The sequence below is a fragment of the Medicago truncatula genome, chromosome 1, assembly GCF_003473485.1.
Source record: "Medicago truncatula cultivar Jemalong A17 chromosome 1, MtrunA17r5.0-ANR, whole genome shotgun sequence".
NCBI classification, from domain to species: Eukaryota; Viridiplantae; Streptophyta; class Magnoliopsida; order Fabales; family Fabaceae; genus Medicago; species Medicago truncatula.
Window position 1 is genome coordinate 35,286,372 of NC_053042.1, and position 18,566 is coordinate 35,304,937.

Genomic DNA, 18,566 nt, shown 5'->3' on the forward strand with positions numbered 1-18,566 from the left:
ACTCTCTTTTTAAAATAAAGTGAAAGAGAGGTGAAATTTATCTAATGGTGTTGTTTGTCATCCCTCCGTTGTGGGATAAGGAAAAATGAATGGTTTATGCAAAAAAGAAATGATTTTTGTGATTCTTTTAATGAAATGATATTAAGTGATTATACAAATTGAAAGTGGTTTGATAACATCAGATTTATGTCCAGAAAGGAGAATTAGAGTTTAGAAAAAACTCAAACATGTTCGAAGAAAGAAAAAGAAGTAATTTTTTTTTTTATTTAATAAGTGGGGTATGGGTATTAGACTTAATTTTCTTTTAAGGCTTATAGAATTTGGAGGCCCGACTTGATTGAGCTGCTTGTGCACCTTCAAAGTCGGACATGAATGTCATGTGATATTGATCAACCAGATGTAACAAGTGAATTTACGAGATAGATGATATATATGAGAAGGAAGGCAGATAACAAATATCTTTGAATATCCATTGTCTCTGTCCTGTCAACACCCTATTGGTCCGTGACTAAGCGCGTGTCACAAACGAAGGTGGAATCATATTTCATTATTGTGTTCCAATTCATGCACCACAAGGGAATAAGCCACCTAGATATTGTCCCACACTAATTTTGCTATAAAATTCATGAGCTACCATCTACTCTTACATCAACCGCATCTTATTCTTCCATCCATCTCATTTATCTATCAATTCTCAATTTACACATTCACACCAACAAATGGAAAATTCTTTGGGGAACCATCAAACAGAAATGAATCTTAAGGCTACAGAATTAAGGTTGGGATTACCAGGTAGTGATGAAGTGGAAAAACTTCCATGCAATTTTTCTGTTCTTAGAAACAACAAGAGATCTTCTCCAGAAGAAGCAAGTGATGTAGATTCCATTAGCAAGAGCAAATTGAATAGTTCTAATGGTTCTTCTCATACCACAAATGATGACCAAGATAATGCTCCACCTTCAAAGTAAGCAAAATCAAAACATTTATTTTGTTTTCTTCAATTTCTTTAGAAAAAAATATTAGAAAAAGTTGATTAACAACAAAAAATTAAATAGAAAAAACATTTAATTTTTTTTTAGAGATGCTATAGAAATTTGTTCGCAATAGAGATCAAACTCCTTCAGCGTCCTAACTCATACTACTGATGTACCTGAAAAAAAGAATATGTATATGATATGGATATGAATGTTGATTAAAGTTATGTATTATTATTATGCAGGGCACAAGTAGTTGGATGGCCACCAATAAGATCTTATAGGAAGAATAGTTTGCAACAAAAGAAGGGTGAAGAGGTTGGGATGTACTTGAAAGTGAGTATGGCTGGTGCACCTTATTTAAGGAAGATAGATCTCAAAGTTTACAAGAGTTACTCAGAACTTCTCAAGGTTTTGGAAAATATGTTCAAGTGTACAATTGGTGAATATTCAGAAAGAGAAGGTTACAATGGATCTGAATTTGTTCCAACTTATGAAGACAAAGATGGTGATTGGATGCTTGTTGGAGATGTTCCTTGGGAGTAAGTTTTCTTCTCCTCTATTATGTCTCTCTCTTTTCTTTTCTTTTTTAATTCATATTATTTAAAATAAACATTTAATTAATTAATATTGTTATCTTATGGAGTTGTTTTGTTTATATTAATTGCAGAATGTTCATGTCTTCTTGCAAGAGGTTAAGAATTATGAAAGGATCAGAAGCAAAGGGATTGGGTTGTTTTTGAACCAAGAAACAAAGGAAATAACAGTGAAGCCATTCAAGAGAGTTTCCTCTAATTGTCCTCTCAAAATCAGAGGCATACTTAGCTGATTAAAAAAGATAGAGACACGTAGAAACTTCTTTTTTTTTTTTTTCTTTTTTTTTTTCACAGCCAATTGCCTCTGATTATGCTTCTTTAAGTATAATAATTCTCTTCTAAATCATCAAAGCCAGGATGGAAAGAGAGAATATGAGAAGCAAATGCTATTTTAAATGTACAGAGGATATATACATACATAATACTTCATTTTGTCTTTTATATATTTGTTCACGTATATATAAGTCTAAATAAATAATGTATACAAGAGAATCACCAAGAAGGTGGAACTTTATTCTCTTTTTTCTGTAATATGGTTTGGTCTTGATTTGAAATTGAACTGTGTTTCTTTTTGCTTGATTTCAAGTGTTGTATTAAGGCAAATTTTATTTGACGAGTATTTAGCAACGAACTTTGATGCTAAACTTTCTATTATAATGACAAATTAATGTTAGTAGTTAGTGGTTACTGGTTACAAATTATAACTCCTCCCTCAAACCACCTTATCACCCTAAACGTTGATGCTAACTATTTCATTGTCAGAATGATCTTTGAATATACGCTAAAACTATTAGAAGCTACTATTAGTAATTTCAACCAAAGAATAGTAAATTATGGGATCCAAATTTGGGATTTCCTTAGATTCAATTTTCAAAAAGTTTGTCAATTTTTTTTTCAAATAGTTGGTCCAGATAATACAATTCTGGTGGAAATTACTAATAGAATTTAGAAGCTCTATATTATTCAACTGCAATTAATGCCTTGTCCAAAAATATACTATTAGACACTCTATATTATTCAACTGATTATGAATTATGGCATAAGACTAGTTCTATTATGTCAATGAAAAAGTATTAACATAAATCAAGAGTTAATAAAAGTAATATCTTCACTATAAATCAAACTTGCATCCTAGTCTCTATGTAGATCAAACCTTTGGTTAATTAGAAAGAAAGAAAGAAAAAAAAGAAGCTTTCTCAACACTATATGGTGTTTCAATAGTAATGTTGACATCAAATTATTGCTCAAGAGAGATCATGGAGTTCAAAACCGACACAGTTGTGGTGGGACAGACTCCATAACTGTGACAGTGCAAGATTAACTGGACATAATGAACTATCTACAACAGCTGGTTGACATGGTTACGTTTCAAACTTATCAATCTAATAGTAGACCAAGATACATGAATCCTTATAACAGAAACTTGCTCTAATTACTTACGCTTTGTTCTTTAGGAATCTGCTATTTTCGCCATTTTCATGATGTAGACACTTGATTAAGATCTATCATATATATCAATACAGCAGGTTAACGTATATGGCGTGTGTGCAATTCTAAATTTAGTTATTGTTTTGCCAAATTTTCACTAATTCTTCTCATAAATCTTCTCCAGAAAAATTACAATGAACAGGTAGGATCATTCTTGGTACGCATTTCCACATTAAAATGTTAATATCTGTTACATAGCCAAAAATCTAATTCTAAACAATGGTAACCAGGCTGATAAAATAGACTAGACTACTAACACAAATATATCACCAGAGACTATAAACAATGTCCCTATTTGTAGAACCAAAATTTAAGGGCAAAATGCAAACTGCACAAAGAAGTTTCCAGGTTGAAATGGAACATTACATTGGGCAAGGTTTGGCATAGCGTTTAGAAAGACAACATTTCATCTGCGCTCACCATATCTACAGGCATCCTACCATTTTGACCGGTATAAGACCCCATCCTCATGTCTAATATTTCCAGTTGGGATTTGACCCATGGTGGAGTGGATCTACCATCAATCCACAGAGCTTCTCCAGTATCTTTGTGCTTAAAATCAGGAGCTTTGGGGTTCCTCTGCAAAGTTACCAGAAATGTTTGTGAAGACACGGTGCATGAGAAATTCATAACAATTACTCATAAAATGAAATGGAGGAAATTTGTAAACAAAATCTTATTCATTCATCAGTGGTTGTCAACTTAGTTAAACATGGTTATTAAAACATGCAGATAGTTCTCCATGTTAATCCAAATAAAGAAAGTCAAGGTAACAATAATATTATTGGATTGATATGAAGTAATCAAGAAGATGTCTTTTGATTAAATCATTGAATTGTTATTTATATATATTGATCAGGATCTATAAAAATAAACCACTGGCCAAATATTGGAATTATTGTTTCCTTCACTGGTTCTCATTGGCCAAGGCCAATGTACCAAACCACAGTTAAATGATTGACAATCATGCAAAGAACGAAATATAAAAAACCTTGTTCTGAAAAGGTTTTAATTTTTTGTATAGACAAAATTTTCTCATAAATGCAAAAGGGGTACACGGTATGCTGCCAATAGGGTTGACTCTTTGTCAAGTTTTTAAAAAAGAAAAACTTAAAGAAAGAGATATTAAAACAATATTGGAACAATTAGAAGTTTTTAAAATAAAAACTTGTACAAATTGAAATTACCTTCCACGTCTCAACTATTTCACAATTCTCTCATTTAACTTCTTCATGAACAACTATAAGTACATAAAAATTTCTCCAAACATGAAGAACTATAAAGTTGTTTTATCTGAACAAGGGCTTTGGGGTTCAATTCCAGAAACTAATCTTCTATGGATAAGTTATTTATAAGTACCGACATAGATTCCGTCCTAAACTTCAGCTCATAAAATATGAAATGGAGGAAACAATAATATTGGATAAGTATGAAGTAATCGAGATGTCTTTTTGTTCAAATAATTGATTTGTTATTTATGGGTTCATAAAAATAAATAGCTGACTCAATATCATGTCAAAAAAAAATAAAATTAGTTGACTCAATATAATGCAAGCAGCAAGATATTGGAATCATTCCTTTCACCGTTGTCGGTTGATACGTGCTTTGCTGCAAGTGCAGACACCTAATTCTTAATGGAAAAGGTGCCAAGGTACTACAATTAAATTATTGAAAACTATGCCAACGTAAAAACCTTGTTCAGAAAAGGAATTTTTATTTTTTGGATAGAAAAAGTTCTCATTAATGCAGAAGGAGTAGTATGTGGCATGCCAACAGGGTTGACATCTGTTTGATAATTCTCAAAAAACACTTGCAGAAAAAGAGATAATAAAATAATCTTGGAATAATTATAAGTTTTTTAAATAAAAACTTATACGAAATTGAAATTAGCTTCAGCATCTTAACTATTTCACAATTCTATCATTTAACTTCATGAACAACTACAAGTTCATAAGAATTTCTGCAAACATAAAGAACTAAAAATCTGCTTATCTGAACAGAGGCTTTAGGGCTCAACTCCAGAAACTAATCCTTTATGGATAAGTTATTTAAAGTACCGACATAAACCTTGTACTGTGGCGCAAGTCCTAAGCCTAGAAATGGGGCAACCTACCCTTTTCCTAATCCTAAACTTCAGTGCATGAAACATTAAATGGAGGAAATCATTGAAAGGCTAGTAGAAATAGTGTGGTTGAGGTTGATGTCATAGAAGTTTGAGAGAGAATTAACTCCAAATACAATGGGATGTTAACAATAATCAATCAACATGCATGCAATATAAAACTTGCAAGTTGAAACAAACACTTGAAGACACAGAAAAGAAAAAGACGACATTATAGATGAATATGCAACTTTTCTTATTTCACATGATTAGTTAACATTACCTTGTTCCTCCTATTGTCCCACCACTCCCCTGGGTTGGCAAAGAAAGCTTGCCATAATTCCACCACAGAACCAGTCATACCATTTGTAGCATAACTCGCCTTCTTGCCTGAAACAATAACAGAAAAAGGCTCAAAGTTATATGGTAAAAAGCAAAACCCAGATAAAGCAGATAACTACATACTACAATCCACTGGTAAATTCTGTTCAACTTTTACAGGAAGCAAAATTGATTCTAGAATTGATTTTGACGTTATTTGGATGCTCTTGGGATGGGAATAGGCCAGGCTGCCCGTCAGGGGCCTATGACCCGGCCTACTTAAAGTTCGGCTCGGCCTAGCTCGGTTATTAAATAGGTTATGCTCAAGCTTTTTAAAAAGCTCATTATTTTAAATAGGCCAGGCTAATGCTTATCATGCTCTCAAGTATAATTGATATTGCCTCCAGAATTGGTAATTTGAAGATACAATTTCGAGTTTCTTCCTCTGAAATTGATTTTCAGCCTCAAATTTATTGTTCAACTCGCTTTACATAATGTCGCTGCAGAACCAAAAGTACACTTAATATATAACTTACCATTGTCATCAGACGTAATGAAATCAAAATCTTGATCATGTGACCGCACCGGCGAGTCACTCCTATCAATGAAATTCAGCTGCTGAGCAACCACCTGAACAAAAATCACAGCACATTGACATTAAATCTGGCATCAACAGAATCAAAATCAAAACAAAATTTCATAATCAAAACAAACACAGCAGTTACAAAAAAACAACCTTATAGTAAGTTTGTTGTTTGCCATCAACAGAATCAACAGTATCAGTAACAAGCCGACCAGAAACATGAATCTGATGACCTTTCTGAACATGTTGAGAAGCAACATGTGCAAGTTCATCCCAGAATGTCAAATGAATCCACGACATTTGCGAAGCATTTTTCTTGACGGAGAGACGAGTCCAAGCAACAACTTTCCCGGAAGGAAGATGTTTGATTTCGATAGGGTTTGCGACGAAGCCGATTAAATTGACGGAGTTGCTGAGGTCCTTGTTCCATGAAATTTCCGGGGGTTTAGGGTATGATGCTGCTCCATTATTGGTGATGGAATTGGAGCACTTCAAGTTGAAATTTCTGTGGATTGGTTTGGAAGAGAGTGTTGTGGAAAATGGGAGTTTGAATTTGGGGATGAAATTAGGGTTTTGAGGGAATGTGGTGAGGTTTCTGAAGCGAGTTGATGAAAGTGAAACTGTTTGCTCTAACGCCATTTCTGTCTGCTGCTGCCGTTTCACTCGATGATAAGGGGGGAATTGGCGGTCAATTTCCAGTTTTATTTTGGCGAGACAGTTGCTTTTTTGACAGACAAAATGTCCTAGAAACATAAGTTAACTGCCGCTGATTTTCTATTTATAATCAACGGTAGTTAACTACCGTTGGATGTATTTTAGTAGTTGGAAAAGCAATTCTCTTTTGGCGAAACAAAAATAAAATTGGGCTTTGGTCTATTTATTTATATTGGGAGGAATATCCCCACCATGGCCAACATGACTTAAAAATTGCTCTTTAAACACCTTGAAATTGCCGAAAATGCTTCCATCGGGTCCTAATTCCCGATCGACTAAGATCGGGAGATAAAATCTGATCAGTCCCGAATTGCATTTGCTACCAGATTGGGAGTTACGCCTTGAACATGGATCGGGAGTTAGAACATGATTCGTTCCCTAAATATTAAAATTCAAAAGCAATTCAACATTACGGAAATTGAGAACACGATATAAAATTACATTAAATATCTAGGCTTAAACGCACTTTTCACCCTCTAAGTTTGCAAAAGTTGCAATTTTGGCCCCCTTTTAAAAAAAATGGCAAAAGTGACCCCTCATGTTTACCCCCTTTTGCAAAACCTCAATTTTGACTCAGTCAACCATATGTGTCATGCCACCTGTGTATTTCTTGATTTTTTATTCCACGCGTATAATTAACTAATTAAAAAAATAATAAAAATTGGCCAAAAAAAGGACAGCACGTGCGAGAAAGAAAGAAAGAAAAAAGGGAGAGGTTTCTATTCTCCCTCAACCCACATGTCGCTTCCCTCTTCTCTCTGCAACATTTCGCCGCCACGACCACCATTTTTATTCTCCTTCAATCCACTCGGATCTATAGCATTTTCAAACGGAAGAATTTCTCAACATTCTTCATCAACTTAGCATGGTCAAACTTGTCTTGTTCAAGTTTAGTTTCAATCTTGAAACTCCATTTTCTTCCTACCCGTGTACAAATGTTCAAAGCTCCTAAATCTCAAATGAGTTTGATGCAAAATCTCTATTTGGTGTTGTTTCAATGAAAAAAAAATGAGATTTTGAATGATGGTAGTTTGACAAAATCGGAACACCGGAGCCGTTCAAAAGCCCTTAATCTCAAATGGGTTTGATTCAAAATCTCAAGTTGGTGTGGTTTCAATGAAGAAAGATGAGATTTTGAAGCAGGTAAAGAGGAGAAAAGGGCGCATAGAATATGGTGTTATTTCAATATATTTGGATTAGAAATGAAAGAACAAAAAGTGGGAAGATGAAGAAGGAACAAAAATGACAATGAAGACTGAGTTTTAGAATGAATGCTTGAGAGAAAATACTTGTGTATGTTGATATGGTTGTACATGATGTTTTTAGTGTTAATGTTTTAGTTCATTGGTTGTGTAAAGTTAGTGATTTTGATTCCAGATTTTCAATTGATGAAGATGAAGTGTTTCCATTTTTCTCTACTCACATGTCCCAATTTGCCTTTTCTTTTCGTTTTTTTAATTTAAGATATATACGCGTGGAATTAATTAATTAAAAAAATAAAAAATTACCATGTGGCATGACATGTAGGATTGATCAGGTCAAAATTGGTGTTTTGCAAAATGGGGTAAACATAGGGCCACTTTTACCATTTTTTTTAAAAGGGGGCCAAAATTACAACTTTTGCAAACTTAGAGAGTGAAAAGTAGGTTTAAGCCAAATATCTACCAACACTTTATGCACTTGTAGTTTGAACAAACTCACATATAAAACACTTCATCTTCAGATATCATATATGAAAACAAGGATTGTACATCGCTATCATCCTTAAGAATCTTAGGTTGGTAAACAACAATATCTTTGTAGTTATTATCTGTCATATCTATGTATGATACTTGAACAACAACATGACATGCAATATGACTTTCATCAGGATCATTATCGAAATGGTTAAGTTTTGTCTTTAATTCGTCGAACTTGTCGGTGAGTGTTAAAAACTTCTTAACCGTCTTTTTTCAAAGTTTCATATCTAACATAAGCTTCTTCTATTTGATCTACCTGAGACATGGTTCACGTTAAAGATGCAGATATAAGAGAAAATATCAGAAAAAAAATGAAATGAAAGAAAGGATAAAATGAAATGTAGTGTCATTAGAGAATTTTTTTTTATTGACATGCCTAGATTGTATCATATTACATATTTTATATACTTCACATATGTATGTATCATATCACACTCTTACTACGCATCAAGACTCCATAGTTATTGCATCTTTACCCTTTTTACAACATTGTTTAATATTGTCTTACATACGAGGTAGGGGGAAGCAATAGGTCTATTATAGGCTTTGAATTAGGTTCTGGATTAAAATGTGTTATTTTCGAGCAACACTATAATTGTTGTTGATGCCCTTGAGCAGTATAGAAACTATACATCTGAATTTGCTTTCATAGTAGACAAATATAAATAAGAGAAATGATATTTGTAAAACCGTTTTCTGACAACTTTTTGACAACTCTCTCTCATACTCACATTATACTCTTATTTTTTTTTTTTTTTCTCTCTCCGTTGTTTTTGACCAATGAAAAGAGAGGAAAAAAAAGTTGTTACATAAGTTGTCTCATTTAGTTGTTCAAATAACACTACTCTATAAATAAATAAGTTAGCTTATGAAAAATAATTTACGCAAATAATTAAGCTTTTATATTTAATTTATAAGTTTTTACTAACAAAAATTGTATCTTTATAAACGTTTTTTTTCATAAACTACCTTGACAAGCTTGTTAATAATATATAAAAGCTTATTTATTTGCATAAGCTTAAAAATAAGTCAATCAAATCAGGCTCCAAGACCTCTTCTATGATACTCCAAGCAATTAGGTTGAGTTTTTGAGACCTCAATTGTTTATTTATTGCTAGTGAAATAATTTAACTTTCCTTCCATAAAATAAATAATAACTAAGTGGATGAACTCAAATGTTTAATGAATATTAATTAAGGTTGAATCGTTAAGTACTAAAGAGTATTTGAGTTTGATTTATAAATGAAACAATCATTAAGTACCACAAGATTGGAAAGTAATAATCTCTTCCTCAAGCCAATCCATCCAATAGTCAACAAACAAGCCACATCACTTTTGACAAATTTTAATAAAAATTAACTTCTTAGCACACTTCAGCATTCAAGATGGAAGTTATACCATTCACATAAGAATGAATACTATGATTTGCATTTCCAAGAGGCATAAATACTTGCATCTATAGTATAACTTCCATCTTGAATGTTGTTTAGTGTTTTTATATGATATCCATGCTTCCTATCAATTTGTAATTCAATACACAAATTAATAGGTTCTGTTAGGTTAACTATATGTTGTGTATTATCAACAATTTCCACCGAAGGTGGTAAAATGATGTCTTGAGCAGTTACATATCCCATGACCTTTGAAACAAATAGATGCGTCCCGAGTTCCATACAAATTACTTTTCAATATATTTTCTTTCAAATTCATTAAAATTTCATGTATTGATTCTTGAATACCTAATATGGTAGAATATTCATGTGGTATTTTCTCAGATTTTGCACGTGTGATACATGTTCCCTCTATTTCTCCAAACAAAATTCTTCGCATTGCAATGCCTATTATATGTGCTTGATCTTTCCTAAGTGGAGTCAGAATAAAGCGTCCATAATAAAGACACTTACTATCTACCCTTGATTCAACACACTTCCATTGTAGTGTCCGAGTAGATACTTTAACTTTTTCTCGAATCATATTAATATATTTTTATGAAACTCTAGATTTAATTGTTTATTTCTCTTGAAATCTCTTTCTTTAATGTTTATTTTTAGTTTCACACACGTCTTTTTTTAGGAGCCCTACATCCATTATGTGGCATAGGGGTTACATCCCCTATAAATCTTAATAGTATACCACTTCTACGAATAGCTCTTAATGCCGCATCTCTTCCTAAACCGGGACCTTTTATTATGACTTCTGCTCGTTGCATGCCTTGATCTATCCATACAGCACGTAAAAGTTGAGAGCATGGTTTCTGTCACTTAAGAGTTAGGAATCAGGTCAAAGCTTCCTGATTGAGAGCCACTTGCTTGGGCACAATCAAGTTCCATTACTTGATTATACCTTAATATGAATTGGGTTAGGAGAGCACATTACTTGTCATTCCATCTCTCCTCCCATTATAAAAAGAGGTCCAATTACTTTTTTGAATAAACAACTCACGCCCACACACACCGCAAATAAACAAAAAACATCATCATTTTCTTCTGGACTTGCAACACCAGCATTCTTAAAGCAACCATTATCTATTGCACTTCAACATTTCATATCCTCTAGAGTTACATCACTAATAAATACTATATGGATACCACCCTAACCTTTTACAAGGTCCCACATCCCACTACAAAAACTAAAAACCCCACTATCAAAGCACTTACATCATCTTCCACTAACCTCCATCCTTTTTTATACAAAAAGGAAAAGCATATTAAATTAATTTTGACAAGTTATTTCCCTTTACAAGAAATTTTCCATGGACAGGATAGGGTTTGCTTGCATTTTTTTAGGTATTGACACTGAACCCTGTATTGACAAAAGCTGAAACAACCGCAAAAAAAGAAAAGACTATGGCATCCTACTTTGAATGCAACTTTATGCAAATCAATGACTAAGATTAAGGAGGTTAGGAACAGACAAATAACTTGTGGGCCCCAGAAGTAGTAGATGAGGTGCTCGATGGGACCACTGGATGATGTGCCAAGCATTGTTGAAGGCATGTCTATGGAGGAGGAATAGTTTCAGGCTTAACTATACTGGAGTTGTCTGATGGTTGCGATTGGTATATTGCAGATGCCAGTGAGATGGGCATTATGCAAAGAGCCTTTGATTGAAGAAACTGCATCGCAGCCCCAACATTTTCTTCCATGAGCTTAGCTACTTGCTTTTCTGTGCCATCATTAGACCACTTCTCCCAAGCTGGTTGGTTTCTCCCACTATCACTTCCTTCTTCCTGAACAATACTAAATTTTATAAATTGTCTGGAGAGAGAAACAAATTTATGCCAACGACATGATTTGAATAATTACCTCGACTGACGATAATGGGATGTCAGTTACCAGTGGAGCCACTGCACCGGCTCCACCCAATCTACTCATGCTCAAAACCTGAAAGATAGACAAAAGAACAATCATTGAAAATCTTCAGCACTCTTAGTTTCATGTTGCTGACAAATTTAAATTTGGATTCAATGAAGAGCCTTGCTTTCACTTTCATGTACAAACAGCAATACGTATGTACTTCCCACATGTGTCCAGAGAAATCACTGGAACTGCAAACATTTTTGTTGAAAACTAGATATTGGTTTTTACTATTCACACATTGAAAATTAGACCTATTTGGTGAACGGCAATTGAGTCCACAGTTGAAGACCTTCGGATAGTTGGATATTATTGGGTGGCTAAAGTAGCAACAACATAGCATGAAAATAGCATCATTTAATTGTATTTTAATATTCACCGGTCATCGGGAATAAAATCAAATGGCTAATGGGTCCCATACCAAAGTGGCATCTCAGACTCACAATTACCAGTTGAATCCCAACAAAATGATGATTACTAAGGGTGAGAGGTCAAAAGGCATAGGTAAATATGTTTAACATAATAAACAACAAATCCAGTTCAAGCTAACCTTAATTATAATTTAGACCTAATAAAGATAGAAATCAAATGTGAAATCCATGAAGCTCACAAAAGCACTAACCTTCACTTGAAGCCTTAAGAATTTGACATAATCCACAATTTCATCTAGCATGGCAGCTCGATCAGTCTGAATAAAGTACAAATACACAGTTTTATAAACATTGGAAATAATATACAGAAGAGGACCAAGAGCAATACAGCAGAACACAACTAAGTCACAAAAAAAAATCTCTATATCTTGAAATCCAGAAGACTTTCATACTTCAGAACTCTTCAAATTTCATGTTCACCTAATCAGAAACTATATGCAGATTTTATTCTCTTCTTTTAACCTTTTGATAGGATTGTTTCCCAGACTAATTGTAATAAACATGCAATTGTTAACGATCAAACAGAGAACATGAGAGGTATACCTATCTGGAGGTCTAACATTTAAGAGCACAAACACAGTCTAAAACGAAGAAAAAAAAAAAAAAAAAAGGGCAACCCGGTACAGTAAAGCTCCCGCATATGCAGGGTCCAGGAAGGGGTCCCACCATTTGGTGTATTGTACGCAGCCTTATCCTGTTTTTACACAAGAGGCTGTTTCCAGGAAACTGTTTTGAGTATTAAATTGGTCTAAATGTAAATTCCATTTTCCAAACTCAGACACTCTTCAAGTGGGAAACAAACATGACCAGTGTCTGTGTAGATTGTAGAACTATAGATTGTTATGTTTTGACCAAGTATGCATTGAACGATACTGACCAAGATTACATAAATACCAATGCCTAGCAACAAGGAAAATCAGTCAAAACACCCCCATAAAGCTCCATTTTCAGCATTGTTTTTGTTTCCGGCAGTAATTAACAAGCTGTACCAAATTTTGTCTCCATATCTTATCTAACTTCAGAGTAGGCACAAAAAGGACCACCTTCACAAGTTCTATAGACAAGTGCAAACAGTACATATCATGCAACAAAAACAACATGTAGGAGAAGTCGCATACCTTGTTGACACTAGGAACAAGTTCTTGCAAAGCCCTGATTCTTTCAGCTATTCTTTCTCTGCGCAACTGTTATTGAACGGAAAAATGAAGAGTAAAGAAACATTAGCATATCAAGGAATTAGCAATGTGATTTTATCCTCCTCATTACATGTTAATCATTCGTATTTGTTAAAAGATCCTAGAACTCACCCTTTCAGCGATGCTATGGGGATCTGTAGCCTGTCCTCTTCTTGCCCGCACTCTAGGACGCATTGCTGGTGGTTGTGGAGCAGCAGGAACTGTAGTAGGCATGGGTTGTCCATGAAAAGTCTGCAAAAACTTTATATATCGTTAAGACAAAAAAAATGCTACTTGGCCAACAACACTTCTCCAGGCCCTCCCAAAGGCAGAAAGGTAAATATAAGGAATCTTGCAAAAAGTAAGCAATTATTGTAGATTAGTTGAAGCCAAATACTATGTATTCAGTATTTTGCTTCTTCAAAAAAAAAATATGTATCCAGTATTTTAAGATACTAAAAATTACAGGGGGAAAATGACTCCAAGTACTGTTGGCAATGTCTAAATGGCCTAATTTTTTCTATATTTACATTCGGAAATGTTCATATAATTCATGAAAAAACATTCAAGTATTATGATCTAAAGATCCAGCCAATCCCACACATTCCATAATATATAATCATACTTCATTCATCTTTAAGTTGGATTAAATCACTCTAAAGATCATACACCAAGTCAGGTGCTACCAGAATGAACCACCCACAAAAAACCAATAATAATTCATGCTATGATAAGTTTTATTTTTAAGGGTCGTGCTATGACAAGTTGGCATCAGCAAAAGCAAGCCCAAGTAACTTGTTACTTCACCAGGCAGCTGAATTGAAGAATGTCATTTCTGAGATATAAGTATCAGCAAAAAAAGTATCATTCTTACTTACTACTAGTTTATTATTTCCATTAAACTCTGAAATGTTTTCTAACTTATTTGCATTATGTAAGCTACTACCAGCTGAGCTGACATAATTTTATTTTTTTGAAGAAGGTAAGTTAGCCCACCCAAATTGGCACCTAAGAGAATCGAACCTGAGACCCCAAGGAGGAGCACACTCCCAGGTCCCAAGCCAATACCACCGGACCATGATGGCAACCGCTATTTAAAACCCAGATAAATAGCAATACACTGTTTCTCACCAAAACCAAGTTCAATTTAGCTTAAACAGATGATCTTACCCACCAAAATTAAACAAAATTAGTTTAATAAAATATATAACTAATGTAATTTTGTGTTGATAGCAAGAAAAAAGTAAATATAAACGAAAAGTTTATGTTAAGTTACATTCTTAGGTCTTGTATCAACAAGATCCTCCCGGAAACGCTTCCCACTCCCGGAAGCTTCATCAGGCTTCAAAAACCCTCCTCCTTTACCCTGGTCCAAGCTCAAACCCAAATGATAAACCGGTGCATGAAACCCCCCTCCGGCGCCAAGGTGAGAGGCCGCGTCGCCGGAGTTAAGTTGCAGCATCATCGGAGAAGCGTCGGTTCCGTCGGCGGAGGTGAAATTCGGGAGACCGAGAATTTGTTCAAGGAAATCGTCGGCGGGTGTATCGGAAGGATGATTCGCCATAACTGAAAAGAAAAGAAAATTTGTAGTTGTTGTTTTCTCTCTGCTTATTTTCTACTCAGTTTGTTGTTGTCATTAGTTTCTGAGTGACTAGTTGAAAATGGTGTTTGAGTTCAGACACAAGACACAAGAAGGGGTTTCGCTTTATTGGATGCTTGGTTAAATTAAATACAACTCTACTTTTTTTAATTTTTAACAAAAGGGGCTTTATTTCTTTATAATTTGTAGCTTTCCTCATATTTTTGCCTTTTCTAGAAAACGTCCTTTGTGTTGAGTTGTCTTGGCTCATCAAGTTACGCCTCTACTAATGAAAAGTTGGAAATCACACTTCTTCACAGTTAATTGTGTGAGCTCTAGACTACTAGACAAAAAAAAATGGAAAGAAATGTATCACAAAACTTTTTTTTTTTACAAATATCACAAAATTGTGTATTTTTTATAAATATTTCAGCGACCTTTACAAATAAATAATTAAAAGGTTCGCATTTAGAAATCAATTTTAAACCATTTGGTTGCCTCTTATTTTGTTTTAACCGTTCAAATTTTAGAGAAAATTGATCATAATAATTAGAACTTTGATACAAGGAAAGAAAAATGTAGTCAAACATTTTTCTACCAAATATCGAATTCGAAAATTTGTAATCGATTCAATCTTAAGTGAAGTTCATTAATCACTTGAATTCAGTCATTTGATTACATTTAATTGACGTATCATACCAAATTAATAACCTCTTTCAAAATCTTAGTTAAAAATTAAAGTAAATTGAAATCTTATACAACATCTATTTACAATATCTCAAATTAAAGTCGTGAGCTTAACTCAGTTGGTAGGAACGCTGCATAATATATACAAAATTCGGATGTTTAAACCATCACAAAAAAAAAAAAAAAATCTTGAATTAAAACTCGACATCTATTTATCTTATCTTAAATAGAAACTCAATTTCTATTTATTGTTTGAAAATTGCTTTTTTGACATGAGAAACTTCACATTGACACAAGTAAATTACGTTAGGGTCCCTGGCGGTAGTTAACTACCGTTGAGAAAACCGCCGACAGTTAACTGCCACTGGTCCCAGCGGTACTTAACTACCGCTGCATTCTGTATCTTAAGAACGCAGAAAACTTTTAGTTTCTGGTTACAAGTTCAAAACAACACAAAACCAACTTCACCCCAACTTCATCCCAACTTCAATTGCACGGATTTGAGCCAAATTTCTTCAAGTAATTAACAAGTAAGTTATTTTCTTCCTATTTACATGCAATGTAGGTTGTTTAGGGTGTTAGTTTTCATAATTTTAGCAAAACTTTAGTGTTTAGGTTAGGTTTTTGAAATTGCAAATTATGTTAGAATTTGATGTTATAATGTAGGGTTTTTGCTGGCATTGTTGTTTAGAGTAGGTTTAGGTACAATGTAGTTGAATTTGATGTTGAATTAACACTAATTGTGCTAGTATTTTGAAATTCACATAAGGTGTTTGATGAAATGCCTAAGTGAGAAAATCTTGCTTTTTTTTGTGTAATATTTTTGCAAATATGTTCAATTTTATAATGTATGTTATAATGATTATAAGTTTGCATTTTTTTTTTTGGCAAGTTTGATTAGTTTGGACATAATAATATAATAACCGTATATTTGTGTAATGCATATATGTTATGATGTTTATAAGTTTGTTTTTTTGGCATTTTTTGACAAGTTTGATGAATGACATAATGTGGTATGTTACATAAAGTTTGATGAATGTGTTATATTAATTTTATGAATGTCTAAGTTTAATTTGTGATAATATAAGGGTTAGAACATTGCTCCATAATTTTGGCATAATGATAACCATAATGTAGAATAACCATAATGTGATAATGTACTTAGATTAGATTTGATGAATGCATAAGTTAGATTAGGATAATGTAGTTAGATTAGGTTTGATGAATGCATAAGTTAGATTAGGTTCCACGTATTTATGTTTTTTTTAAATTTGTTTTGTACATATATGGCTATGGATACGGATGAGCAGCAGCCGATTATTAGAGAGGATAGGATGCAGAAAGGTAAAGCGGCGAGTACCGCTAGCGCTCGGAGAGAAAAGGGGGATCAAAACCCTTATGTCCTTAAGACTCGGAAGCGCAGGGACCCGAGAATAGATGGAGAGGAGCCACAGACGAGGGAGGAGCTGCAGGAGAGAGGCAGGAGGAGGGTGTGGTGTGTGAGGAGTTTCCTTCTATATCTCGTCGGTCGTGCGCTGTTCACTAACAAAACGAACAGACACATCCACTTGTTATATCTTGATTGCATGGCGAACTTGCAGGCGATTGGGAAGTGGTCATGGGGAGGGATGACCTTAACTTACCTGTACGATTATCTGGATGATTATGTTATCCTGAATAATAGAACGATGGCTGGTTGTACGATTTATTTTAATTTAATATTTATCTTAATTTCATTTTGAATTTATTTTATAAATCATGTTAGATTATTTTATAATGTTTTAGATTTATTGAATATTTAACTCGAATAATTAATTTTGTGTATTATTTATTTTGTTGCAGGGATGGATTTTGGAGCATTTGTCAGGTCCTTACCCAAGGAAGCCTAACCCGAGGTGGAAGCCGGAGAGACCATGTGCTGGGAGATGGCTTACTAGCAGAGGGCATAAAGATGTCCACCATTACCGCTTACGTATGGATCGCTTGGAGGTGGATGACGTTAGGTTTTCTACTTATGGTGATCACAGAGACGTGCACCCATTTCAGCTTATGTGCACTTACTCGGGATGGCTCATGTGCGGGAAGGAGAGGGTGTACCGTCATTTACCTGAGCGAGTAAAGAGGCAGTTATCCTTTGTACATGACGTTCCTAGACATCCGTCAGATGTCCCTCATGTGCCTACGCAGATGCTAACCACTGTGTTGATGGACGCTCAGGCGTGGTTATTCACTGCTTGGGGAGATGGGTGTGAGAGACCATGACATCATGCGCCTGGCTACATGGCTTGGTATGCCAAAGTCTCTCACCCTCGTATTCTCCCACCTGATGAAGGATCTCCTCACAGGGCGGCGAACGTGGAGCAGATCATAGAGGAGGAGCATGCCAGGGAGATGCCTGACACACTGACGATCATCCGGGATGTGGTGCATATAGCTGATGATATTGTGGCCAGGCAAGCCGAGATGACTAAAGAGGAGACTGTCCAGGAGGTGATGTGGATAGCCGGTACTGGTCGCCCTGCCCTTACGTATCAGATTGCCAGGCGGCGCAGGGGGCCGAGGCATGCTAGGCAGCAGGGTTGATTGTGATTAGGCTTTTTTACGTACTTTTTGACTGTGATGTATAATTATGACATGTTCCGTACATTTTGATATTTCTATGACATTTTCCGACATACCTTTATATTATTTCTTGCGTTTTAATATTATCTGTTAAATATTATTTTGTACGTACGTTTTAATTTTCCGACATATCCTGACTGTTTACTTTAATTTGCAATTGGATGCAAAAACAGGAAAAATTCCCCTGGATAACCTGGTCT

The 18,566-nt window shown here is 34.5% G+C and overlaps 3 protein-coding genes and 1 pseudogene across 4 annotated transcripts; 1 reads left to right on the plus strand and 3 right to left on the minus strand.

Moving 5' to 3' along the window:
- The first annotated feature begins 622 nt into the window (after window positions 1-622).
- LOC11431266 (auxin-induced protein 22D) lies at window positions 623-2,149 on the plus strand. Its single transcript, XM_003590484.4, has 3 exons — window positions 623-964; window positions 1,220-1,516; window positions 1,645-2,149. The coding sequence occupies exons 1-3, from the start codon at window positions 720-722 to the stop codon at window positions 1,715-1,717; spliced, it is 615 nt and encodes a 204-aa protein (XP_003590532.1). The 5' UTR covers window positions 623-719; the 3' UTR covers window positions 1,718-2,149.
- A 1,038-nt stretch (window positions 2,150-3,187) lies between these two features.
- On the minus strand, window positions 3,188-6,811 carry LOC11423120 (protein OSB2, chloroplastic). Its single transcript, XM_003590485.4, has 4 exons — window positions 6,217-6,811; window positions 6,017-6,110; window positions 5,443-5,549; window positions 3,188-3,637 (listed from the first exon to the last, which is right to left on the minus strand). Exons 1-4 carry the CDS (start codon window positions 6,700-6,702, stop codon window positions 3,449-3,451), a joined length of 876 nt encoding a protein of 291 aa, XP_003590533.3. The 5' UTR covers window positions 6,703-6,811; the 3' UTR covers window positions 3,188-3,448.
- Window positions 6,812-9,879: 3,068 nt separating this feature from the next.
- Window positions 9,880-10,578, minus strand: LOC120578314 (DNA-directed RNA polymerase subunit alpha-like; annotated as a pseudogene).
- A 417-nt stretch (window positions 10,579-10,995) lies between these two features.
- LOC11425606 (transcription factor UNE12) lies at window positions 10,996-15,215 on the minus strand. Of its 2 annotated transcripts, none has more exons than XM_003590489.4 (6): window positions 14,755-15,215; window positions 13,611-13,739; window positions 13,422-13,487; window positions 12,495-12,560; window positions 11,822-11,899; window positions 10,996-11,745 (listed from the first exon to the last, which is right to left on the minus strand). In XM_003590489.4, exons 1-6 carry the CDS (start codon window positions 15,040-15,042, stop codon window positions 11,515-11,517), a joined length of 858 nt encoding a protein of 285 aa, XP_003590537.1. In that variant the 5' UTR covers window positions 15,043-15,215; the 3' UTR covers window positions 10,996-11,514. The 2 variants fall into 2 exon arrangements, with proteins under 2 accessions (XP_003590537.1, XP_003590536.1); XM_003590488.4 differs by having other exon boundaries at window positions 13,611-13,730; window positions 14,755-15,210.
- Window positions 15,216-18,566: the final 3,351 nt, after the last annotated feature.